This window comes from Pseudonaja textilis, chromosome 2 (genome assembly GCF_049901715.1).
Source record: "Pseudonaja textilis isolate UNSWEBS1 chromosome 2, rPseTex1.2, whole genome shotgun sequence".
Lineage (NCBI taxonomy): Eukaryota > Metazoa > Chordata > Lepidosauria > Squamata > Elapidae > Pseudonaja > Pseudonaja textilis.
Genome location: NC_141991.1, coordinates 233,217,617 through 233,229,846, shown reverse-complemented (window position 1 = coordinate 233,229,846; position 12,230 = coordinate 233,217,617). Strand labels below are relative to the sequence as shown.

The following is a 12,230-nucleotide window of genomic DNA, read 5'->3' as shown; positions in this document are numbered from 1 at the left end:
GCAAGATTAACCATTAGGTAGACCAACCCCCCAAAATCAACCCCATAGGAAAGCTAAAATTGCTTTTTGTGGAGATTGGCATGTGGAGATTGGTAATAGAACCTTGCAAGCCTGATTGTGTTGTATCTTTTGTCTAGGTAATAGTTCTTGCACATTTCTGTTAAAGTCATCTTCCTTATTCTTTAAAATATTTCCTGAAGATATCACATCTCTTTCTACTCAAGTTTCAGGGAAACCCTCTAATCCATGCACATTTCCTTATTTCGATGACTGTGTTATTTATAAAGGAGATGTGTCTCTACCATTTCAGGAGAATATTCAAAAAACAGTTTAGTCTCAATAGCCCATCTTAAAAGTGATAAAAAGTGCAATAATTTAATTCAAGTCCTTGTATTTCTATCAGCAGTTGTCAATCCATGACGATAATATAACTATTGGTTATATTATTTTAAGGTTATGAGCTGAACATTAATAATAAGTTGGAGGAAGTCTATGTGATGGGCATTATAAAAATATTTTAAGCAACAATTTTCAAATGTTGTCCATGTTCATACCTGCATGTAATATTTCTAAATTAAAACAAAAATTTCAAATGAATTGTAGCACTAGGATGATTTTGTCATTCACAGTTTTTTTTGCCTTTCTTTTTCATATGCACAGATTTTATTTTGACTTTATATAAATATATATCTATATTTAGATAAATCATTCATCCAAATGTTCACAAGAACTTCATAATGTGTGTGTGTGTGTGTGTGTGTGTGTGTGTGTGTGTGTGTGTGTGTGTACACACTTGGGACTGCCTCCAGACTTTACATCCTCATCTTCATTTTATTGCTCAGTGTAGATAAAAATAAAACATTTATTTTACTAAGGGGAAATGTAATAATGAATTGTATTCAATTTTTGTTGAAAATATAATTGCAGTTTTACTTTATTTTATAGACCAGACTAGAAGATTTTATAGACTAGACTAAAAGACCTCCTTTCAATTCTCTTATAAACACTAACATTTTATGCACTTTCTTTTCATTTAGATTTTCTTCGAAATAGCATTCCAGTTCAATGTGTCCCACCTCCTGGGAAATGCAACAATTCACTTTTCTGTTACAAGGTTGGTTCCTGTAATATCTACACACCTTTAGATTGAATTGGGGTCCATTCTTTTTATTCTGGATTCCTCCAGTGAATTTATGGAAGGTTTCCACTGAATCAAGATTGTACAAAAGGAAAATTAGCCTATACTTTATTGGAATATAAGACTAAATGGTGATATATACAAAGAATGAAATAAAATAGTAAATTTCATTGAATGATTAAAATGTAATAAAAGAATTAATGGCAATATAGTAAAATGATACCTAAAACAGTGGTAATGTAAGTGGTTAAAAGGATTAATAAAGGATAAATTTGAAACTAATCAAAGCTTAACCAATGGCAAATCTTATATTAATTCAAATCAGAAAAACTGAACGGAGTTCCAACACTTGTAAGTCCCATTTATAGCATAAGCATATTTAAGCATCCAAACTATTAAATCCTAAAACAAATTCATTATCTACTCCTTTAGTGGAAGGTTCAGTGTTCTAATGTGGTTTTCAGCTTTGGGGAGAATTAGGAAAACTTAATAAAGAAAGAAAATATAAAAGGGAAAAATGGTTTCTATCCCCTAAAGAAATTCAAAGGGTAGAATACTCTGTCCATTTATAGTGGAATAAAAGTTTAAAGGTTTTGAATTAAGTGGAAAAAATCCTGCCAGTATGTTGGTAGTGGTGCAATGGTTACAATGCAATATTGAAAACTAACTCTGCCCACAGCCAATGGTTTGATCCTGGCTAATTTAAGGTTGACTCAGCCTTCCATCCTTCCAAGGTCAGTAAAATGAGGATCCAGATTGTTGAGGGAAAGTAAAAATGAAATAATTTTATAATGTAACAATAAGGCAAAATATTTTGATTGTTGAATATTTTGTTTGATGTTTTGAGTATAATAGCTTGTTGATTACAATAGATTGTGTTCTAAAGCAACTTTTAAAATATGTTTTGTTCTAGTGATAGTGATGAACTTGATGAGACTCTTGGAGACAACAGAGGAACTATTTCAATTCCAGTAAAATATGAAAGTGGATTAATATTTAAAAGGTATAACTAGATTTTATCCGTTTTTTTTATACTGATCATCCAGGGTTTTTTTTTCTGTTCTATAGGTAGAAAATCCCCTCCTCCACAAAACAAGAGAGCACTGTTTCCTAACTTGCTTCTTAGTTCTCTTGACTCTGGATTATTAAGGGCTCTTAAATCAGACTGATGCTGAACCTCTGCCCATTGGTATCCTTCTGGAAGTGCACGTATTTTTTTATTCCCAATCCTGAATGTATATGGAATCCTTTAATGTAACCCAGAAACACACACACACACACACACACACACACACACACAATTGTTTCTGATATTTCATGTCCAAAGCATGGTGTTAAAGTTGCCTTTTTTTTTTTACACTTTGCTATTTTTCAGATTCTTTCATAGAAAAAAAGATAGAAGAATATTTACTGCAGTTAATGACCAGTCCATAAAATATCTTACATGTGTTATAATGATTAACTGATCATAAGTAAATAGAGCAACCATAATCATAAGTAAATAGAGTAACCACACTGTTCCACATCTTATATATGATAAAAATTGCATATTGTATTATCTGGCTTATTTCATCACTGAAAACATACTCAATTAATCGATGTTTTACCTCTATTACCGCTATTTAAAGAGAATGGAATTAGATTGTTGCATTTCACTAGTTGGTTTAAACTGGATTAACAATTTCATACTATATAAATTGGATGGGAAAAAATATGCATTCAGGAAAAAAATCTCAGGCTTATTAAATTCATTTTTTCTTGAACAAGAATAACACCATCATATTGTTTTGTTTCATTTCATTTTGTATGGATAACTGAAATGAGATATGTGACTACTTTGTGATTCTAAATCACTGAACATTATTTTATTTCTTTTTAAGAGAATCTAGTCCACATCATATCATCATTGCTGCAAATGATACAATACCTGCAGTCATTAATTCCACAGACAATATTGGAGAAGAAATTAATATAAACTACTTGGTAAGAGACAATGGCATTTTTCTGGTTGTGGACTTTAAAAAAATAACATTTATGTGCTGTATTTTTTTTAATCAGGAAAATTTTTACTATGCCAGTATGTAATATTTTCTATGAACTAGACAAAACTTTCTGCAAATGGAGCTTCAGGTCACCTTACTGATTTTTACTATCCTGTATTTTCCCTTGCGCATAACCAAAAATCTGCTGCAAAGGATACCCAGATATTCAGGATAGATTTGGAGTGGGTGTGTATTGCTACAGAGGATAGAAACAAATTCACGCTTCTGGTAGCAGCTCAGTGACTTCAGTGACAGCTACAATTCATCCATTCAACTATAAACATTTGCCAGTTATAGACAATTTACTGAAGAATAAATGCCTCATCTTTTCCCTGAACCCATATTGGCAAGGAATTAGTAAGAAGCATAAATATATTTACAACAAACAACAGACCAGAACAAGTCATTGTGTCAGTGTGATATAAAATGGCCATTGGAAATATACCACAGATCATTTTATTTACTTTAGTTTAGGAATATGTTTCAGTTTAATTTATAGATTTTCGTTTCTAAGATAATCTTTAAATAATTATTTTCCTTGCATGCAAATTTGGTAAGGTGGAGATCTACTGCTATGTAATTAAATTGTACAGTATGTTATTTGTTTAGTAGTGACTGAAGCACCTGTTAGTAATAGGGAAAACATGTTTTAATTTTTATTTTAATTAGCTTTTCATTCATCTTTACAGATTGATAAAGGACAACATTTCTTACAGCCACAGCTTGCACTGCAAATCTCATTTCCAAAGAATGTTTCAAATGAAAATCAAATCCTTTACTTCACCAGGATATCATATTCAGAGGTAAATCAGCAATATGTAAACTAACACTGCTCTGCAGTTCAAAATTAGAGTTTGATTTCCACAACATGGGTCCTTGAATTAGTAACTGTTCCATGTGTTTCTTTGCATTGTTATTTATAATGGGAAAATTGACTCTACTTGTCTATCATAATAAATTGGATAAAATATGAAATGCTCTCTGGAATTATCTTCTAAAATAATATCTGATTTATCGAATGTTATAATTTAAGTAAACCATTTGTCTAATTTCTATATAATCTAAATCCAAATAGATACATTATCTATATGGAAAACAGTGTGCCATGATACAAATCACTATTAGGAGCCTTTGGTTTCAAAGATGGTTTATCACATCAAAGAGGCTTCTGCAAACTGGTTCCAGTTATGCCAACCTACTCTCACTGCAAGAAAATAGATCTCCTGGTCCTACTGGTTGGGAATTATGGGTGCCATGTCTGGAATAACTGGAGATATAATCCAATATACCTGGTGGGTAGCAAGGAAGGAAGGAAAGGAATGGCGTTCCTGTGGATTTTACTCCACTAGTCATTGCCAACTAGAGTGGGTGGCAATTAACTTCAATTCATGAGCCAGCATTATCCAAAGACATTTCCATGGTCATGTGGCCAGCATGACATCACAGAGTGCTGTTATCTTCCCACCTAAGTGATACCTATTTATCTACTCATATTTACATGCTTTTGAACATGCAAAGTGAACAGGAGTAGGCAAAGATGGGCACTCACCCCGTTGCATGATGCTCAGGTCTTGAATGCTGAGGTCTTGGTCTCAAACCAAGTAAGGAGTTTTCCTATAATAGCTAGATATTGAATTTAGGAAATATGAATATAAACTCATTTGGACATTTGAGAGAGCCAAAAAAGATATAGTAATGAAGATGCCAACTTGGTACATTAGGAACCCAAATTAAATCCTGTTTTAAACATGGAGCTCACTAGATAATGGATTCAATCATTACCTTTCAGCCCAAACTACTTAATAGTAATAAAAATAAAGGACATCACTCATTGTGCACAAACTTCAACTCCAAGAAAATAAATTGTATGAATATAACAATAAATAACCATAATGTAAACAAAACTGAAATATTTCTGATATATTTTAATTTTGCCCAAGTGTTAAACTGTTTTAAAGTTACATATTATGCTCAATATATCCTTTTATATACTTTATACAAAACTTTCACATCAATTGCAAAATTAAATATCTATGCACTAGTAATTGTAATGTTAAAATAAAACAATAATTCTAAAGTAGCCCAAAACCGATAGCAGAGTTTAAGAATTTGTATACTCTGATCTGGAAGAATGAAGATAGAGGGAACTAGTGATTTGTTCTTCCCCACAGTTCTCAATTTTCAGAAGGTTGAGAGGCCTTTTGGCTTATTAGAAAAAGTGATTCTGAGAGTCACCCCTTTTCTAGCAATTAAACATTATTCTGGCCAGAAAATAGTCAGGTGATGTTATCTTTGGGGAAAGACTTGAAGTCCTCTGTTAAAATTATTGCAATATACAATTACAATTGTTCTTCTTGTAATAGAATGCAAAATGCCAATCCAGCCATCCAAGTGATTTGTTAAAGATTGATATGGGCAATCCATTCACAACATCAAGAATACAAGAACCTCTAAAGGATCCCAACATAGTATGTATACCCAATTTTATGGGGCATGTGGAATAGTTAATAATAGATTGTAGTGTACAATGTTAAGTTGCAGTTGAATTGTGATCATATGAATATAATCATATGTATATTTTTCTTTTGCTGAGAGCAATGAAATGCAATTATAATATTCTTATTGCTAGAAAAGTACTTGGAAATAATGTTTTTAAATCTACAGCATGGACTTTTTAAATGTTTAGCTTTGGAAATTTGATTTTCACCATCTCTCCACATAAGGAGGTCAAAAAACAAATATCCATCAATGTCTATGATAGTATTTCAGTCACTCATCAATGAGAACAATTACACATCATGAAAATGTTGGTAATGCCTGTTAATAAGGCTGTCATGGCTAATGCAAGAGATTTGCACTGTCAGAAAAAATAATTCACTCTAGGAATTAAGAGTGCCCCTTCTTGGACCTGGAGATACTGTTCATGCCTTAGTCACCTCCCATGTGAATTTTTGCAAATTGCCCTTTCCATTCAGAAGCTACAAATGAATAGTGTAAACGGTGATGGACACATGTCCATATTACACCATTTTCCCATGAGTTGCAATGCTTCTGGATTCAATGTAAGATGCTAGTTGTCACTTACAAAGTCCTTCATGTCAGATAACTTAGAGGAGTGTTTCTTGGTGGTGGTCCCAACAATGCTGGTATTTCATAAAGCGTTGAAGACTTGGATGTGTTCCAAGGCATTTGGGGGCTAGGGTTGGAAGGTTAAATCAGTGTTTCTCAACCTCAAAAACTTTAAGATTTGTTCAACTGTTCAACTGTTGTAATTCCTTTGCCAGCAAGGGGAATCACAAACATGTTACGATTGTTAAGGTTGAGAAACAAAGGGTTAGTTAATCCATTGAGTGTTGTTTGTTATTTGTTTTGGTTGATTTTATCCTCAGTGGCCATTGTAGTTTTTATTTTTTGTTAACATTTCTTCTTCTTGTTTTAGTATGTGGTAAGTGGCACCCAAAGGCACATTCACTAGATGTGCAGCCATATAAATTGATTAAACAAATAACATTACTAGAATGATCCTTACTAGATTTTGAAACAGATTTTTACTTTATTTATTATAGCCTGCAGTGAGGGCCTTCCTGAATGCAAAATGATGAAAAATCTGAACACTGAATGACCTTTACTGGTGTAACCATTGTTATTATCATGACACTTCATACTTATTTCAGCATGATAAGGCGAATGTGTCAGGTTATTTAAAATTTTGTTATTTTGGGTAATTATATTTTGCAAATATATTAATGTGTCTATGGTCTTTTATACAGAATTGTGACAGATATGATTGTGCATCCATTAATTGCACTATAGCCCCATCAAATATAACTCATGTGAATATTTCATTCAGACTCTGGAAGCCTACTTTCATAAAGGTAAGTGAGCTATCGTGATAATTAAGAATTTAAAATGATATCTTGTTCAAAATCACATACATATTAATAGGTACATGTATCATGCTAATTGCTTCATCTTTATTGGTACTGGATGGGAAGGTTCTACTGAAAGAAATGTTATGCTGTATTATTAATAGATAATTTGTTCAAGGGGCAAGTTTTTTTATCATGATTCAAATATTTTTAATTATTTCTTGATATGTATTCAGTTTAATGTAATTTTATTGCTATTGTATTTGCCGTGAGCCAAATTTGATCAAAGCATACGGGTACAAATTTTAAGGAATTGATGGATTTATTGATTTTTATTCATGCTCAGAATTCCCAGATGTTAGCCACACTGGGAATATGGAAATTCTAGCTCAGAGGTCTCCAAACTTGGCAACTTTAAGACTTGCGGAGTTCAACTCTCAGAATTCTCCAGCCAGCTATGCTGCTGGATTCAGCTATGGAGTTGAAGTCCACAAGTCTTAAAGTTGCCAAGTTTGGGGACCCGTGTTCTAGCTCAATAACTCTTGATGGTAATAAATACAAGAGTAAACTATATTGAGTTTCATAATTAGAGTGTACAATTACAGGTAGTACTTGACTTACAACAGTTCATTTAGTGATCATTTGAAGTTATAATGTCACTGAGGAAAATGACTTATACCAGTTTTCACATTTATGCCCATTGCAGCATCTCCATGGTCATGTATTCAAAATTCATATTTATGACTATTGCAATGTCCCAGGTCATTTGATCTCCTTTTGTGACTTTCTGACAAGCCAAATCAATGGGGAAGCCAGATTCACTCAACAATCGTGTTACTGACTTAATAATTGCAATGATTCACTTAACATCTGTGGCAAGAAAGATAACAGATAACAGATAATCAGAGTTGGAAGGGACCTTGTAGGTCATTTAGTCCAACACCCCCACCCAAATGGGAGACCCTACACCATTTCTGACAAATGATAGTCCAATCTCTTCTTGAAAGTCTCAAGTGATGGCGCTCCCACAACTTCCGAGGGCAAGCTATTCCATTGGTTGATTGTTCTCACTGTCAGAAAGTTTCTCCTTATTTCCAGGTTAAATCTCTCCTTGTTCAATTTTCCCTCCATTATTCCTTGTCTGGCCTTCGGGTGCTTTAGAAAATAGCTTGACCCCTTCCTCCCTGTGGCAGCCCCTCAAATATTGGAAGACCGCTATCATGTCTCCCCTGATCCTTCTCTTTAGTAGACTAGCCAAGCCCAGTTCCTGTAACCGTTTGTTGTATGTTTTAGCCTCCAGTCCCCTAATAATCCTGGTTGCTCTTCTCTATACTTTTTCTAGAGTCTCAACATCTTTTCTATAATGTGGTGAACAAAACTGGATGCAGTACTCTAGATATGATCTTATTAAGGCTTTATAGGGTGGTTTAGTACTTCCCTTGAAGTTAATACAACTTGGGATTGCTTTAGCTTTTTTGGCTGCTCCTGAACACTGCTGGCTCATATTTAGCTGGTTGTCCACTAGGAGTCCAAGATCCCTCTCACAGTTACTGCTATTGAGCCTGGTTTCACCCAGTCTTTATGTGTACTTTTGGTTTGTCTTGCCTAAGTGTAGGACTTTACTTTTCTCTACATTGAATTTCATTTTGTTAGATACAGCCCAGTCTGTCAAGATCCATCTAGTCTGTCAAGATCCATCTGGATCTTGAGCCTATCTTCTTGCATGTTAGCTATTCCTGCCAGCTTAGTATCATCTGCAAATTTGGTAAGTTCCCTTTCTATTCCCTCATCTAAGTTGTTAATGAAGATATTGAAGAGTACTGGGCCTAAGACAGAACCTTGTGGCACCCCACTACTTACTTCCCTCCGTGTAGACTTAGACCCATTAAGGACCACTTGTTGAGTATGGTTTGCCAGCCAGTTGTGAGTCCATCTAGTGGTGGTGCTATTTATTCCACTTTTTTCTAGCTTACTAAGAAGTAGATTGTGGTCTACTTTGTCAAATGCCTTGCTGAAATCTAAATATATTATGTTTACAGTATTTTGCCTGGTTTACTAATTAGTCACTGTGTTGAAGAATAAAATAAGATTGGTTTGGCATGATCTGTTCTTAACAACCCCATGCTGACTGCTAGTTATTACTTTACTTGTTTCTAGATGTTGGTAGATCTGTTTTTTTATTATCTTTTCCAGTATCTTCCGGGTATTGATGTTAGGCTGATTGGTCTATAGTTTCCTGGGTCTGTTTTTTTCCTTTTTTGAAGATGGGAACCACATCAGCTCTTTTCCAGTGCTCTGGTAGTCCCCGGTGCTCCAGGATTTTTGAAAGATATGGTGCAGTGGTTCCAAGATGACCTCTGCCTGCTGCTTTAAAACTCTGGGATGTAATCCATCAGGCCCCGGGTGATTTGTTTTCATCAAGATCAGACAGGTGTTCTCTTACTATTTTTTTTGCTTATTTTAACTTTTATTTCTGGTCTGTCATACAGTGGGCAAAATTCACTTAACAACTGTCTTGCTTAGCAACAGAAATTGTGGGTTCAATTGTGGTTGTAAGTCAAGGACTACCTGTATACTATTATGACATAAGAAAATAAGAAATGTGTTAAATTCTCCTCTTTTTTCCTTGTTTCTTCATGCTAAAGCAATGAGCAACATAAACTTTCACCCATCTACATATGTTTGAGGCAAAACATTATGGTATACAACTGTAATGTTGTAAAACAATAACCTGCAGACTTTTTTTTCTATTGCAGGCCAGGTAATAATTAATTTCCTTTCACTAAGACAGAGTGTAAAGTGAAAAGAAGAATTACTTTCTTTCCTCTAAAAAGAAAATATTGATAGCACTTAACAGTGTTCATGGATGTTGGTGGATTCTTGATTTTGAAACCATAGCAAAATTATCTTTGTAAAGTGATGGCTACCTAGATACCATTAACTATTTTTCAGTAAAGGGTATTGTTGTTAATATTCAAAGAAAGCAGAGACTGGCCTAAACAGAAATGCAGCCATTTGTTCCATCATGGCTTGGATTTTCCATTTTACCATAAGGGAGTCCTGAAAGTGCTTTTTCAAGAGGCAGTTTTTTTTTCTTTTGAAGGCATTTCAGTTGCCATCCAAGAAGCTTCTTCAGCTCTGACTGGAGCTGTTAGTCAGAGATGGAGCTTTCTGGGTGAAAAATGAAACGTCTTCAAAAGAAAAACCAAGAAAGTCCAGTTGCCTCCTGAAAAAGCACCTTTGAAACAACCATGACCTGGATGACTGAGAATCTCCATAGACATCATAAGGGATGCTCTTCAAGCAGAGCCAAGAGGAGATGTAAAACAAAACTAGAGTCCTGATTCATCAGAGAAATTTTCCAGGTAACTAAAGCTAAAAAGGGAACATACCACTGAAAAGAGTGGTAAGTATTGCCTAAGTAAGTGTTGCCTAAGTAAGTGTTTCCTAAGTATTCAGGCATGTGACAGGACTAAAAATCAAAGAAAACAGTGAAAAAAAAATCCTAAAATTACATATAAAGAAGACCAAACTTTGGCAGCAGGTACAATATCAGTGTTAAATTGATAATGAAGATATTGAAGCGGTGGAGCTTTTGCTGTTTAGGATCAATCATCAACAATGAAGAAACAAGCAGCTAACAGTATCATTTGATAGAACAGCCATGAAGATCTTGGAAAAAAATATTGAAATGCTGTAATGTGTCTGTACCTGTATGTAAGCCATGGTATTACCCGTGACATGTCATGGAAGTCAAAGTTGGATTTTAAACAAGCAGGTTAGGAAGTCAGAAAAGACTCCTGAGAATACCAAGGGAATGGATCATTTAAAAAAAAAATCTATCCATAGTTCTCACTCAAGACATAAATGACCAGGCTCAAATTATTCTATATTCGACACATTGTCTGAAGATTCAGCTCTCTGGAAAAGGCTCTAACGCTGGATAAGTTAGAAAGAGAAGGCAGACAGCAGCAAAGTAGATGGACTCAGTTATGAGATCATGAGTACACTGTTGGGAGACATGGAAGAATAGGATAGGTTGGGGACAGATCATCTTGCAGAAAAATCTATTTGGTTGCTAGGAGTTGAAAATAGCTTGATGGCACATAATCAAATCTTTATATGCAGCTCTATAAACCATATGTTTTTGGTTTCCAGTATAGCGTTTTTTACAATGAAGATATTGCCTTAGAAGCTGTATTAGAAAGGGGGGAAATCTCCATGTTCTAGCATTGGCTTCAACTTGCAAGCATTTTTTTTTGTCCTTTGGTCCAAAGATTGATCTCATGAGATTATAAAAAAGGACAACTGAAAACATTGGACAGTAAGTGATCCAGATGGTAAGCAATATTTGTGTGGAGTCCAGATGATTGTTTCTCAACTCTGGCATGCCTTGAGGAGTTATGGTGGAGTTTGAGACAAACTAAAACTGCATTATCCACTAAGGGATACAAATATTTTGATGCCAATAGTTTTTCCTTTGGCCCTTCTTGTGTCAACCTCCAGAAGAAAAGATTTTCTAAATAAGCCAAAATGCTGCTTATTTTCCCTATGAAGATCATTAAAGGAGTGTAATAGTAAATTATTCTGTCATTACAGCAAATTCCTTTATGTGCACTTCTACTGACATTTTTTATCAGCAGCACTTTCCTCTCTGAGTCATCTTTTGAATTGGAAACCATCAATGTAAGGGTAAACATTATCACTTCTATTTTATTCTAGGCAAAAATTCACAGCGTGGAACTCATTGTGAAAGCAAATCTAAGGAGTGAAAACTCATTAATGATCTTGAAGAAAGAGAATGAAAAAATAGAGGTGGGTTCCAGCAGTTTATTTTGCATATCATAAATTCAACTTGTGAGCCAGTTTAGCCAGAAAAATTATCTGCCTCTAATTAGGTGGAAAATCCTACAAAAAATACTTATAAGTAATCATACAGACTATTAGCTATATATTTCTTGCAACTCAATTAGTATTTTTACTTGAGCGTTAATACAGCTGTTGGCATTTTAGAAATTAATAAATATTTGTGAGCATCCTTGTAGAAATATTTAGATATGTATAACTGGTATAATGTATAAGATAAGATCAGCTGATATCTTACACTTTAGCTAATTGGACAACTAAAGCTCCATCTTTTTCATGTATGTTATGTATATTGCGCCATATTACACAGGACTG

At 34.2% G+C, this 12,230-nt stretch overlaps 1 protein-coding gene across 1 annotated transcript in view; it reads left to right on the top strand.

Annotated features, from left to right (window-relative positions):
- Positions 1–12,230, top strand: part of ITGA1 (integrin subunit alpha 1) — an 80,704-nt gene that overhangs the window by 65,180 nt on the left and 3,294 nt on the right. The window contains exons 22-28 of the mRNA XM_087927310.1: positions 1,038–1,114; positions 2,052–2,141; positions 3,019–3,121; positions 3,870–3,983; positions 5,544–5,648; positions 6,951–7,055; positions 11,772–11,864. Of these exons, the coding sequence (XP_087783436.1) occupies positions 1,038–1,114; positions 2,052–2,141; positions 3,019–3,121; positions 3,870–3,983; positions 5,544–5,648; positions 6,951–7,055; positions 11,772–11,864 (687 nt within the window). The remainder of the gene's footprint in view (positions 1–1,037; positions 1,115–2,051; positions 2,142–3,018; positions 3,122–3,869; positions 3,984–5,543; positions 5,649–6,950; positions 7,056–11,771; positions 11,865–12,230) is intronic.